The 14,549-nt window shown below is 42.7% G+C and overlaps 1 protein-coding gene across 5 annotated transcripts in view; it reads right to left on the bottom strand.

Annotated features, from left to right (window-relative positions):
* Window positions 1-14,549, bottom strand: part of TTLL5 (tubulin tyrosine ligase like 5) — a 110,370-nt gene that overhangs the window by 24,328 nt on the left and 71,493 nt on the right. For all 5 annotated transcript variants that reach the window (XM_083610489.1, XM_083610486.1, XM_083610490.1 and 2 more), the window contains exon 31: window positions 13,985-14,130. In XM_083610489.1, the coding sequence (XP_083466615.1) occupies window positions 13,985-14,130 (146 nt within the window). The remainder of the gene's footprint in view (window positions 1-13,984; window positions 14,131-14,549) is intronic.

The following is a 14,549-nucleotide window of genomic DNA, read 5'->3' as shown; positions in this document are numbered from 1 at the left end:
AATGGTATCTCTGAAAAATTCTACATATCACTTGGGAAGACAGGTGAAATAATGCCAGTGTACTAAAAGAAGCAAAGATCACCAGTGTCGAAGCAAAAATTCAACATAAAGTTTGTTGGACTGGTTATGTTGTTCGGATGCCTGATTATCGTCTTCCAAAGCAACTACTCTATTCTGAACTTAAATATGGAAAGTGTAATGCTGGTGGTCAACAAAAGATGTTTAAAGATGCTCTCAAGGCAAATCTTTAAAAATGTAGGATAAACAACAATTGGGAAACAATGGCCTGTGAGCGCTCCAATTGGAGAACAGCATTTACCAAAGGTGTCATGGGCTTTGAAGACGCTTGAACTCAGGATGAAAGAGAGAAACGTGCATATTTGGCAAACCCTCATAATGATCAACTCCCACCCGGAAACCTATGTCCCTACTGTGGAAGGACGTGTGGATCCAGAATTGGCTTCCACAGTCACTTACAGACTCACTGTTATGACCATGTTCATGGAAGACAATCTTACTTGGCTACGAATGATCGCCAAAGAGAAGCAGCAGCACTGTTATACCTAGCCATTAACCTCTGAGGCTTGGATCATCAACTTGCTCTATACTAGTGACCTTGATTATCCTCTAAACCCCAAGTCATGGAATGCAAATTGAGGCTTTACAACACTGCTGGTGTGTACATATAGGCACATGCCAATCCCTTTCAGGCTTGTCTGGCAAAAAAAGCCTAGGGGCTGGAGGAGTCAAGATACCTAGCAGCTTGGGGGTGGGGGCATTGGGCTTTTGTGGTGCTAACAGTGAACATTTGTTATTCTACTCTATTTTGAACCTAGCCAGATTCTGATGCCTCAGGTTTAACACAGCAGTATTTTCTCCCTTTAAGTCTAGTGACCTAGATTGATAGCCAAATCCCTACTGCATGTCCTGACTGGCTCTTTTCAGTCCCAACTTGCTATAGAAGACCTAGTCTACTCCCAAAGTCACTCCTGCTGCAGGCAATATATCCTGTTATCCAATTCATTCACCCTTATTTTTCACCTAAACTTCGTTGCACCTAAACTTCACTCCATAACCCCCAAGGCCCTTGTAGAAGTTTTCACAGAGCCCCGCTTAAGTCTTGTCTACTTATGACTCTGTGTTGTAACTTAAGAGTCAAAGTTACTCTTGGATATGCAAGCAAAAGCAACATCCAGCATGGCCAGAGACTCTGGCCTGCATCTCATGTGAATCACTATCCTGCATCTGTGAAAGTGCTGAAAACAAACATATAAGCCTGCATTGTTCTTATACGCACATAGCTATATGCCCACAAATTATTTGTAGCTTTCCTTAGTGGCCTAGAATGAATGCCCTAGATATTCTCACCAGAGCTGTGAGCTGTCCAGATACTACATTCCTACTATCTACAAATGGCAAAAAGCTACAATGCAGCTGGAAAGCAGAAAAAGAGGAACTTTTTCCTATGAAGAGTAAGCAACAGAAGCAGAGGGGCATTCTAAATCCTTTGAATATATGTAATTCAGAACCCTGACTTTCAGCACAAATTTATGTTTTCAGGACAATTATCAATATAGCTAAAATAGAATTTTAAAAGATTTAAAAGCCATGGTTCCATCTAGGCTGCAAGCTTGTAGTTAGAGTATTTCAAAAAGCTTTTTTAAAGTTGTTGAGGGGAGATCTAAACATGGTATCTGAGATGTGAAAAGAATACTACAACCTAAGCTTCTTAGTATCTTCCTTTGCTGTTGGAACAGCTCTCTTTTATATTTGGTCTCAACCAAAACCGCCTCCAGTGGTTCTCCAAATTAGAGGATTTGGCCCTGAGAATGACATGTCTGACACCCCACCCAGGTCAACATCATAATTCCTCAGCCAGTTGTTCCTTCTGGTCAACCTGTTAACCACTAGGCTTCTGGCATCAAACTGAATGGCATCAAAGCAAGAATCTGCCAAGAATGCCACAGATAAGGCAATTTAAAAAGAAAAATCAAACCACCCATTTTTAAAGGGCTCATGCGTTGACAAGATTAACCCATTATGTAGGGAGTCTTGGTAGCCTTCCTCACCAAAGAGCTTGCTTCCACTTTCTCCTGTTTGCTATCGTCAGTTCATTTACTGAATGAGCCTGTTTGCCTATGATAAGAAGTCCAAATTCCCCATAGTGGTACTGCCCTATGTGTCAGGTGAGATAGCAATGACTTCCGGTGGCCTGGCCTCTATAGCATTGGTGGTGCAGCTTGTGGCCTCCATGACTGTGCTTTGCCAAACGGTACATTTGCCACACTGCAGTAGCATTACTAAGGGCCTGCTTCTTCACATGCCACCAACTGTGGTGACCAAAAACAATAGGAAAAGAGTGTTTCTCTATCTTCATGGGAAAAGTCTTCCTTCCCTTCCCAGGATGTGCCAGAGGAGAGAGGGAAGGAGAGGAAGAGGTGAAACAAAAAAATAATGTGAAGAGAAAGCTAGATCAGGTTAGGATCTTAAGAGGACAAAATAATCATGACCTACAGACTCATTATGCAGAGCTAGTCTGGGGACTGATGTGTGGTTTCTCCTTTGTAAGGAAGGAAGTTATTTAACTGTGCTTATGGGCTTCTATAGCATATGCCATCCTGTTCAATACCCTCCAGACAGGGCTTTTTTCTAGAAAAAGAGGGGGAGCATAGCCTCCACTGCGCAGCCCCAAGCAGCATGCAGGAACTTGGTTCCGGTGAATTCCGGGTTTAAAAGGTCCTGCCTCCAGGAGCTTCTGGACAATTTAGTACTGGACATGAATGGTCTCTATAAATTGAGTACGGGATCTCTGTGAAGGCAAAAAGGTCCAGAAACAGTCAGACAAACTGGCATACCAAATATCCGAAGATCTTGAGCTTGAGAGCACATTCCAACTCCTGGATTGATGTCTTACCAGTCAGCCATCTAGTAGAACCCACCAGATTGACAGAAAGCACTAACAGAACCACACACCCCTTCTTCCTGAATGTTTGTAGGGCCACCAAGCAGCTCTAACCATTTTATGTTTGGGCAGAACTCCAACTGAGATCAAGTCTGTTGAGCCACATGCTCCCTTAGGAGGGCTTCCTGTTGGACCATTGTTACTATGGGCTCTCTAATTCTGACTCATTCTACATGACTGCTTATGTGAGTTCAACCACAAGTCCAGTGTTAGGTAGATATGGTCTGTGATCATCACCCTTCAGATGTGTAAGGGAAGCTATCTCATATTTATATTCTTATATGTTCTTATGTACACTGGGAGTGGTAAAAGAAGCTCTTGCAGAGATCTGGAGGAGAGACATGACCATCATGTCTAATATTTGAGCCAAGGTCATAATAGTCATGCTTTGCTGTCTTGTCACTGACAATTGAAAAATCTTGTGTTTTTGTTTATCAGCAAGGAACATTCTGTACTGTGCAATGTCCAGGATAAGACCCAAGTGCTCCAGGCATTGCCTGGGAATCAGTGAGTTCTTTGTCCAGTTCATAACACAGTCAAGGGTCTAAGGCATGAAAGTACAGCCTGGGTGTTGGTCAAGCTCTTTTCCTTTAGCCAACTGGATATAGATGCCCTGCATCTATAGACATGTGCCCTGCACCCTAAAGTGTGCACCAGGACCTTGGGAAACAGCCATGGAGCCAAAGTTAGGCAAAAGCATAATACAATGCAGTAAAAATGGCAAAAGTTATTCCAATTCTGAAAGGAATGTGGAAATATGCCTTGTACAAATAAATGAATGCTACAAATTCCTGTTTATGGAAGTCAAAAAGGATTTCAGCATTTCCATCCTGAAGCACTGCTAGCCAAGTGACTAGTTCACTCACTTCAGGTCCAGGACGGCTTATTTCATTTTATTTAGAAGAAATAAAATTGTGGATTGTGGATACGTGAGTAAAGGGAGAAAAAAGGGAGGAAATCACTGTAAGAAAAAGATGAACCCAACCAAGCTCATGGCGTGCAGAACCAAGATGAGCTATTGCCAACAGGCATGGCTGGTTCAGGGCACCCTTCCTCTTAGAGAAGTTGCTGACAGAAGCTTGGCCCTGCCTCACGATCCAAGGGGAGAGTGCCACCTGACAGGTTATCAGAATGCTCTCCTGGAGTTCAGGCAGGACATCCTCACAGCGCAGGCTACACTTTTGGAAATTTAGCCTGAAGCAACTGACCAAAGCCAAGCATGGCGGTCTAGAGGAGGAATGTGGCCACGCATGATGTAGGTCTGCCAAAACGTTAGCTGGCAAAGATGGACTGAAACAGTAGATGAGGTGAAACACTGGAAGGGCTGTATAAGTAAAATCTAAAGACATTCAGATTAAACTATTTCTGGATTCAATTGACATTACCCACACTATCATGTTCAGAACAACTAGAATTTGCCAGTTATTAAATATCTAGCTTTTGGCAGAGTGGGCTTTCACTTAGCCCAAAGTAGCATCTGTGGACCTGTGCCAAGAGTACTGTAACACTGGCCTCTATGAGCTGGGAAATATTTGGCAGCTGAGTGTCTCATTTCCCCCCTCTCCTCCCTCTTTTCCTTTCATAGAAAATCAAGCTTTGAAAACAAATGGGAAAACATATGGGATCTAAGTCAAAAGGAAAGTGAGGGGTCATCTGGTTAAGAGGTTCAGTGCCTCCATCCCATCGCAACACATCAGGTCAGAGGAGAAGAGGTAGTAATGGCAGCAATGCTTATCCCCTTTGTGTGATTTGGATTAGCTGAATCAGAGAGCACACAGCAGCCTCTCTTTCAATTAGCCAAAGCCAAATGGTTAGGTGCACTGAACAGGAAGCAGTCCTGGCTTCTGGATGCCTGCACATGCACCTGCACATGGGCCCAGCCTGCTGGAACATTTTAATGATAAAGAATACATGTGATGAGATTAGCATGAATGAGAGAACTGCTGCTATTCCATTATTTTGGGAAGAGGAAGAGGTGCCTCTGTAGATAATGCATGCCACATTTCGAAATTCAAAGTATTCCAACAAATGCAAAGCACAGGGAAAGCAGATTATCTGGAGAGCATGAGCACAATTCATCTATTGGTATATTACATAAACTCAATCAAAACACATGAAAAACTGTTCCACAGATGGAAGAATTACTCTTACGGCTGCCATGTGTACTATATGCAATTTTACTTTAGCCAGAAAATGATTGAGTTAAATTTGAGACCACATTAAGTAGGCAAAGCAAAACCTAAGCGGCCCTCTGGTTGGGACACAGTAGAGCAGGGATATCCTATGTGGGCCCTTCAGCTATTGTTGGACTAAAACTTCCATCATGCCTGACCATAGGCTGTCTGGGCTGATGGGAGCTGGAATCCCACAACATAAAGAGGGCACTAGGTTGGAGAAAGGTAGTCCAATGCATCAATAACAGCTCTTTCTGGAGTGCTAGAGTGCTGAAAGAGGTGTTTATTCATCCAATTGTACAAAAGAGTAAATCTAAAGTACATTTCTAGTGATATATTGGCCCACAAACTTCACAATAACACTGTAGCACAGAAAGGAATTAGTTCTTGGATTCTCCAGTCACTGGTTAGTAATACTACTCAATTAAACAGCACAGGTAGGTAGTACCTACTTTCACACCACCAGAATTTTCACAGAAAGAAGTAACTGCATGCCTCAGATTTCCACAGTGACAACTTACATCACTGCCTTTGTTACACAGTCCTGGCTTAAAACTGAAGATCCACAGTAACATACTTTGTTCTATAGAGAAAAGTGAAGATGAAAAGCATGAGGGAGATGGAAATTACAAAGCCCAATAGTGAAGAGACGGGAGTGTAAGTTGGTTTCACATAGCCCCCAAATACACCAAGGCCTAAGGCAGCCTTCTTCAACTTGGTGCTCCTCCAGATGTTTTGAACTACAACTCCTAGAATCCATGACTACTGGCCATGATGGCTGGAAGGGAAGCAAGTTGCAGCCTAAAATATCTAGAGGACACTAGATTGGAAAAGGCTGTCCCAAGACATCAGTCTTTCCCAGAAATAATCTCTGGCAGCCAGATCCTCTCTAACTTTCCAAGAAGCCATTCTCCGTCAGCTAAGGTTATTTCTCTTCTTTAAAGCAAGATTGATCCTCTAAACCTTCAAGGAATGTATCTGCGACATTCTTCATGTTTTAGAGAGACAAAAGTATCAGAACACTGCACTAACAAATCTGAACTGCAGAACCAGGGAAGCTTTTTTTAAAAATCCCAGTAAATATTAGTAAACACCTAGAAAAAGATTTCGAGTGAGTCACATGAGAAGCAGCAGAAGAGCAAGAGAGGGCTTGTGCCAAAAGAATTTTAAACGAAGTAGAACTAGGTTAAAGCCTTTTACCCCCTTGGCTAATTATTTTCCTCCCTTCCCCCATCTGCAAACATTGGCATGTGCAGCAAAGAATGCAGCATATGAAGGCTGGGTTCAGAAACACTGCACAGGGCTGAGGCAAAAATACCTGGCAGCTGCTAAAACGAAACTTCAAAGACTCGGCTCACTTTGAAAACACATCAGGCAGGAGCCACTCTTCCCCCACAGCTTCCCGAGGAGCCTGTGGGAAACTTAACCACTTCAGCATGTTTGGCAGCCTCCAAGCCCATCCAAGCAGGTGATAGCGAGAAACTGAACGGCAAGAGGAGCATCAGGCAACACTTTCCCTGCACTCCGGGTCTCACTTCCAACAGGAAACACCTAGTACAAGGGCCATGAAGGTACAGGTTTGCCACCAGGAGTAGATAAAACCCAGAAGTTAGTAAGTATGTCAACAAAGACACAGGTGCGAGTAGAGGAGACAAGACAGGATCGCTTAGTAATGCACTGATAGCTGACACTTCTATGCACATAGTGGCACATAGTTCCTGCTTTCATTCTTCAGGGTTACACAGGCATCTTTTTCCACACACAACCTCTTACAGTTGTTCAGAACAGCAAAAATGAGTTGCAAGGACAACTCCGATCCTAACTTCTGCATAAATCAAGATATTGATTCAAATACTAGATCAGCTGAAAGAGTTTCACTCTCAGTCTCCATCTTTAAAATGGATGAAACATCTCAGATGCACATGCCTCCACACTTGGAGGCAATCATGCTTCTGAATACCAGAAGCCACACAAGGGGAGAATGCTCCTGTCCTGGGGTTCTGCTTGCTGGTTTCCCACTGACCACCGAGAACAGGATGCTGGACTAGACAGAATGGGCCTTTAGCCTGGTCCAGCAGACTCTTCTTATGTTATTTTATAGGCAGAGAAGGTGATTTAACTCTTTACTTCATATCCCTCTCTGATGTTCTAATGGAAAACAAGGCGAAACAAAAGTGAACTAATGGCATAAGATTACAGGATCTCAACAGACTGAATATATGTGTCCAAGACCACAACTTCACTGTTCCTATATAACAGTGATATACAGTCATACCTCATGTTACATTTGCTTCATGTTACGCTCTTTCAGGTTACATCCCGCAGCGACCTGGAAGTACCAGAAAGGGTTACTTCCGGGTTTCGCCACTCGTGCATACGCACAAGTGCTAAATCGTGCATTGCACTGTGCACCTGCGCAGATACAGCGCTTCAGGTTGTGCTCTTTTCATGTTGCGAACGGGCCTCCAGAACGGATCCCGTTCACAACCAGAGGTACCACTGTATTGTCCCTGAATGGATGTACTGGAGAACAAATGAAGATGATGATGATGATGATAAAGCAACTCCAGGTGTTTCAAGCTGAACAGATTGGCTTCTGCCATGAAAATGCTTGGTGTCAAATTCTACACTTGTCTTTCTAGAAATCTGCTTGCCACATAGCTAGCAACAGAAATGGGGGAGATATTTCGGTTAGAAACCTAGTTTACTGCATTCAGTATAAAGTGCACCATACAGCTGTTTGCACCAAGATCAAATAAGATATACATTGGCCAGGTGCAAACATCAGAGCTTTGAGAACCAAGTACAGCAACTTAAGGCTGAGGTTATGAAATCAGAGTAGGGAGCATTATAGTGAAAGCAGCTGAGGGTATTCCCTAGAGAGCAGCATATAAATAACTAGAGCAAGCTCCAGCAGCTTTTGTTCAAGGAAGATAGTAAAGTTGGCATTGGTAAAGCCGAATCTGAGACCTTTTAAACACAAAAGGCTCCTACTGATTAAAGTACCTGAGGTCACATGACCCAGAAACAAAGGAGTTATTGTCAAAATGGGAATGATACACCTCTCTGAATGCAAGGTTGCCCTTTGCAATCTTTGGGTGAAGGGCTGTGTAGAAATTTATAGTGCCAATGTCACACAAACTGGCAATTTGTACTTGTGGCAGTTAATTCATATTACTAAGCACATATTCAGTATAATTATATAGCATAAATATATAATATAGTATACATATTTATATAGCATATAATATAGTATGTGACTAAAACAGAAGCAATATGAACAAGCTCTAAATTAATTCAGATGTTGAGGAGCAGCAAAATGTTGCAAGGTTCACTTTCTGCAAATAACTGCCTAACTCCCTCTTCTCTTTTCTGCAACCCTTCACATCAACAACTCAATCTGTCCTTTGGTTTGTGCGATGAAAGGTTTTTTTAAAAAAAGAAAACCTGAGAAACTTATATATTTATGAAATATTTTGTAACAGCAACACAACCGATGGCCGCAGGAGGCTCGCTTTAATAAAACGAAGCCAAGAATGTAACAGCAGATAGAGTGGATTAAATCGCTATAACATGCATTAATCTCCCTTCTCCTTTCTTTTCTTGTGTGTATCAGGTTTGGGGAGCAAACTGGTAGTTTCTTTTGGAAATCTGTGTGTTCTATGCTATAATTTGATACCTCATTCATATAACCATGGAAAGTGCCACCCCCCCCCCTCTCTCTCTCTCTCTCTCTCTCTCTCTCACACACACACACACACACACACACACACTTTCCTTCAAGTATCTATTTGCAAACAGAGCAGCAGAGAAATGTGTGGCAGTTGCTGCAGTATCAGCATAATCTGACAAACCAACAGCCCATTCCTAATCAAATTTACTCAGCAATGTTATGCACACTCTAGCCAGAACCAACTGATACAATTTAATTTCGTTTGGAGTGGAAGCTAATAGGGGTGGGAGATTCAGTTTTGAAGCAAAAGTGGAAACTAAAGGGGGGGGGGACCCATACACTCAAGCCCTATGTCAACCACTGGCAATAAAAAGAACACTCTTTGTAAGCAACTCAATGACTGTATTCAATCACTGTTTGGTTTGGAGGGGCAGGAACAATCTCTGGACTCATGAGGTCTCTCCTGCCCTTAGCGCTTGGCTTAATGGAATACTCCCAGGCTTGATCAAGCCAGAGTTTGCACTCCTAGTTTGGAAATCATGCTCAAAATTTTGCTGTTGTGTCTGAACCAGCAAGCTAACTGGCCAAACCAGAAAGTATTCCATTAAGACATGCATGTGAGAAGAAGAGAAGGGAGCACAAGGTTCATCCCCAGTCCTCCAAACCATAGTCTGGGAGATAAAAAAATGTGATGACTAAATGAAGCAAACTAAAATCTTAGTGGAAAGTTTATGAGCAGCAAAAAGATCCAGCAAAGGTTAATACAGACATTCTCATAAAAGACAACTAAATTTAATGTGACATAAACCTTTGTAGGAAGGAACCTTCATCAGATACAGATTGCACTGAGATGGAAAACAATTATGCATTCCCTAACTTGAAATATTGTCATCCAGAGAACCAAAAAGCTAACATAATAATATGAAAGAGTGACCAGTAGAGGGAAAGAAGGGAAGCCCAAATATCATATGGCCTCTGCTGAAAAATCAGCTGCCTTTGGCCTTCCTTCATTGCCACCTACTTGTAGTCATTCCATCAGACCACCTGAACTGTAAATTTAGGTGTTGGTGCTTGAAATTTCTTTTTTGCTCTTCCCATCCCAGCCCTTTTTTCCTTATGTGTTATGTCTTTAGATTGTAAGTCTGAGGACAGAGACTTTCTTACTAGTGATTCTTGTGAGCTGCCCTGGAGCCCTTTCAGCTAAAAAGTGGGCTAAACATGTTTTAAATGGCTAAAATCCTTTAAATAAATAAATAATAGTTAAGTTGTTGGCAATGGAGTAAAAAATAGTTAAAGCTATGACCCCAAAAATAAATAGAGGAAAATTTAGAGAGGTGAAGCTGAAGTAAACTCATTTTTGATAACTAGGATGAATTAGTGAAAGGGAAGATGTATGATTTTCATCCCTTCCATTTATCCTTCTTACAGCTGCGATCTGAACAAAGCTTGAAGCCAAGAAAAGCTAAGCATAAGGACAATGGGAATGAAAAGAATGCTACCCTGAAAGTAAGCTGAGGAGTGACGATCAGCTGTTAATTATCTGGGTGCCACATATTCCAAAAATATAGTACTGTACATGTATATTACCCTCACTTGTGGCAATCAGAAAGAAACTGAGCAGGAAGAGAAGAGTCCCGCCTTCATAGCCAAGTACCCTTGCCCTGGGGCAGACCTCCATGCCAAGGTTTTTTCCAGCATCTTATCTCTAGAAGGTTCATAATGCTGCTCTGTGCAGGTGCAGAACTAATATGTACAGCAGCACAGAGACCCCAGAGAAGAAAGTTAACCAAGTGCCCAAGTAGATGTCACCCACCATAAATGAAAGCCATGGTGATAACATTCTGTCACCTCTCTTCCCACCCATCACTTGAGCTATTGTTGTTAACTCAGAATACATGGCCAAAAGTGGCTCTTGGAACTCACTGCACTCTACCTAACTCTCTGGCAACTAATATCCCTGATTACCTTGGAAAACTAACTGCTCATTAGTGCCTGGAAATCTGAGGTTGCAGGGTCAGGCCTCAAACCGCTGAGAGATATAGGCTTCCTGCTTTACCTCCCATTGAGGCCCCAGGCTGACAAAGCCAAGACTTGAGGCTGCAAAAGACAACTGGCCACAAAACTGTGCCATCCCGCAATAATGGGCTCAGAACTATTTCAGAAGAGGTGGAGGTACAACTGGAGCTGCTGACACAGGTTTCTCCAGTATGGTAAAGCCAATACACAGGCAGTGCAAGTTGTGCTGCTGTAGTTGCAAGGAGGTATTTGACCGCAGGAGTGGATAAGCCCCACTGAGTCAAAAGCCATGGATTGCTATCCATCCCTTAAGGCTACAGTCATGTGGCTATGCCCTGTGATGGCCCAGGAACAACTTGCCTTAATGCTCCTTGACTCTGATGGACAATCCTTCTAGAGAAACAGTTCATAAAAAGCTGCCTTCAGTCGTCAGACCACTGGCCCACTTAGCTCAGGAATGTCTACTCTGACTGGCAGCGACTCTCCAGTGGTTGAGACCGGGGCTTTCCCAGTCCTACCGTGGGATCCCGGAGATTGAACATGATACCATTTCTAACACAGAGCTAAGATCATTCTCCAAATACTGTGTGGTTAAAGCTTCCTCAGGGAATAAACATAATTGGTGGCTACGGAACATGCAAGGAAGGCCATAAAAAAGGATATTTTCCTCTAGTGGGGGTGGCACTGGGCAGTACAGCAAAAAGCAGAGAATGAGTAAGATGAATTTAGGGCGAAGGAACTATAGCCAAGCAAAGCTGTGACTTCTGGAAAACCCTTGGGTTCTGGAAACTTTAGTACACAAAAAACCTTATCTGTTTTCTCAGAAGCAATTCCGACTACTGTGCTCAATGGGCCTTACTCACTGTTGTGTTTAGGCTCACAACGGGGCTTAAAATGGGAACAGAGAGGAAGGGTGTTTTCATAGAAACTCCACAGCTTCTCCCACGCTAGGATTCTTCTAGTTAATCAGAAGATGTGGCAGCTGCAATGTTTGCCATGTCAAGAGCATGTGGCCAGAGAACAGAGAGCGTCGGGGCCAGTGAAAGCAGTGAAGGATAGTGGACAGCAGAGCAGTTACAGTAGCTCAGCAACCATCTGATGAGGGATGAAACAACAACAGAAGGCTGCATACTTTAAATTCAGAGGGATAAAAAGTGTGAGGCCACTGAATAAGTCACCAAATTGGGGCGGGGGAGGTGTTCACTTACCAATTGAAGTTCTGCTTATAAAAATGTATTATTGGAGGACAGGGAGGTGTCTCATTTTAGTTCTGCTTTGTGTGAGAACTGAATAGTTTGGGTGGGGGATTGGTGGGGGCCATAAAGGCACAAATTTACCGCCCCTTATCTGATGTTCCTACAAATCTAAAAACACAGAAATAGAAACAAACAACAAGAAACATAGGAAGTGAGGATCTGCCAGAAGAATTAGCACTTTCTAGATGTAGGCCAATGCTTAGAAAATGGACAGATGAATACAAGTAGCTTCACTAATCCAGTGTTGCTCAACTTTCCATGATCTTAGTTACATGTTTTGATGCCTGTGCAAAATTCATCTTCGTGTCTGACAGGCTTCCAATAGACCCATGGACCAGCACAAGAAATTCACTGAACTCTGTAATTCATTGTCCAAGGGCAGGACCAGTATGCTTGGAGTAAGTTTGACATAATCAACCTCTTACATCACATTTTTAGAAGCACCGGGGACTTACAGAAGTAACAAATGAAATATTCTTGAAACTCTAAATAGGGGAGAGAGGGATCTTCAGATTCAAAAAGAAAACGGATCTTCCATAATTCAGTCAATAGGTCTGTTTGGAGCACAGCCTCCAAGCCACTTCTGGAGTCTTCACACCTCAGACTTACTTTTCAAACAGTTTACTAACAAACCTTGGTCACAGACCAAATCAGCGGCCCCAAATATGTCTCTCTTTTCATTAGATTCAGGATTGAAAACTTTTTGTTTTCATTTCTCTGCTTCAGAGCAGTTATTTCATGAGCTCGAGTTCACAAACTGAAACAGCACTAGAAAATACACGTATGATATGGTGCACCACCTCCACATTCTAGGAACATTTATTATTGCTAATTCACTTACAGAACTTTCAAAAATACATGCATGCACACAATTTAGACAGGCTTATTCTCTACTGAAGCAATGTATTCTTTTGAATAATTCAGGAAAAGGATGATCCTATCCTGTACAAATAATAATAAAAAGGTAAAGGTAAAGGACCCCTGACAGTTAAGTCCAGTCACAAACAACTCTGGGGTTGCGGCGCTCATCTCACTTTACTGGCAAAGGGAGCCGACGTTTGTCCGCAGACAGTTTTTCCGGGTCATGTGGCCAACATGACTAAGCCGCTTCTGGTGAAACTAGAGCAGCACACGGAAACATCGTTTACCTTCCCGCTGGAGCGGTACCTATTTATCTACCTGCACTTTGACATGCTTTTGAACTGCTAGGTTGGCAGGAGCTGGGACCGAGCAACAGGAGCTCACCCCATCGCAGGGATTTGAACCACCAACCTTCCAATCGGCAAGTCCAAGGCTCAGTGGTTACACCACAGCATCAACCACGTCCCTACAAATAGTAATACTGTAGAGCTCAAATAAACTCTTGAAAAGGTAAAGAGGTAAAAAAAAAAGTGAAAGCTCAACTTAAAAACTTGTGTAAATTCTGCCTTTCTTGCTTTTCTACACACCTTCCCTCTCCACTGAGAACACACAGAAATGTTCAGGCTACAAGAACAGAAGAGAAATCTGCCTGCCATCTCAGAGGCAGACAGCCCAAAAGGCTTTGTCTTTCCCATTGGCCAAGTGCTTCAGACAGTTGGCTTGCCTCGCTCCTAAGCAGATAGGGAAGACACTTCCCTTTTAGAAGACTTTCCATGGAAGAGAAAAGGGATTCTGAATTTTACTATCAGAAAAAAATACAGCCCATTTTCAGCTGATATGGTTACCTAATCTGCACATCTCAGCACTGAACAAATATCAAAAGCTTATTCTCAGGTTTCATTGTGGAATCAAATGGCACCTCCCATATTTTATACCTGTTCAAACTGCAGCTACATTTCAGTCACTGCCTTGCAAACTAGTAATATTGAAAAGCATTTCCACCCACTGTATTAGTATTCTCAGTCTAATGTTGTTAACTTACCTCACTGTCAAAGATGCAGGCCTGATGTCACCGGTGTGTGCTTGAAAGGCCCAAAATGAGTTTCCTTGGTTGAGAGGTGATCGGTAACTGGGAGAAGTTACATTTCCTCTGTTTATAGCTCCGCTCATCAGATTCAAATTTGTTAACTAAAAACAAACAAGAAAAAAAGGGGAAGCACTTTAAGAGACTTGACGAAGTTTGGATTATAATATATTTGAGTGAAGATATTTTCATTGTCTATCACATGGGTGCTGTTGGACCACAACTCTCAGCATCCCTGACTACTGGCAATGCTGGCTGGGGTTATTGGGAATCAGTAATACCTTGAAGGCCACAGGTGCCCAATCCCTGATCCAACAGATACTGTCTCTGTATGTTGATAGTCAGTGGGGTGTAGGGCAGGGTAGTGGAAAGGTAGTTGTATTTAAGTCTGGGAAGACCCTGGTTCAAATCTCCATTCATCCACAAAGCTTACTGGATGACTTTGAGCCGGGCACTGACTTTCAAGTTATCCTACCTCAGAGATTGGGCGGGGGGTGGGAGGCCATGTATGCTACCTTGAATT

Source organism: Podarcis filfolensis (genome assembly GCF_964270895.1).
Source record: "Podarcis filfolensis genome assembly, chromosome: 1".
Taxonomy (NCBI): domain Eukaryota; kingdom Metazoa; phylum Chordata; class Lepidosauria; order Squamata; family Lacertidae; genus Podarcis; species Podarcis filfolensis.
Note: the sequence above shows the minus strand (reverse complement) of the source record. Positions and strands in the feature narration are given on the sequence as shown.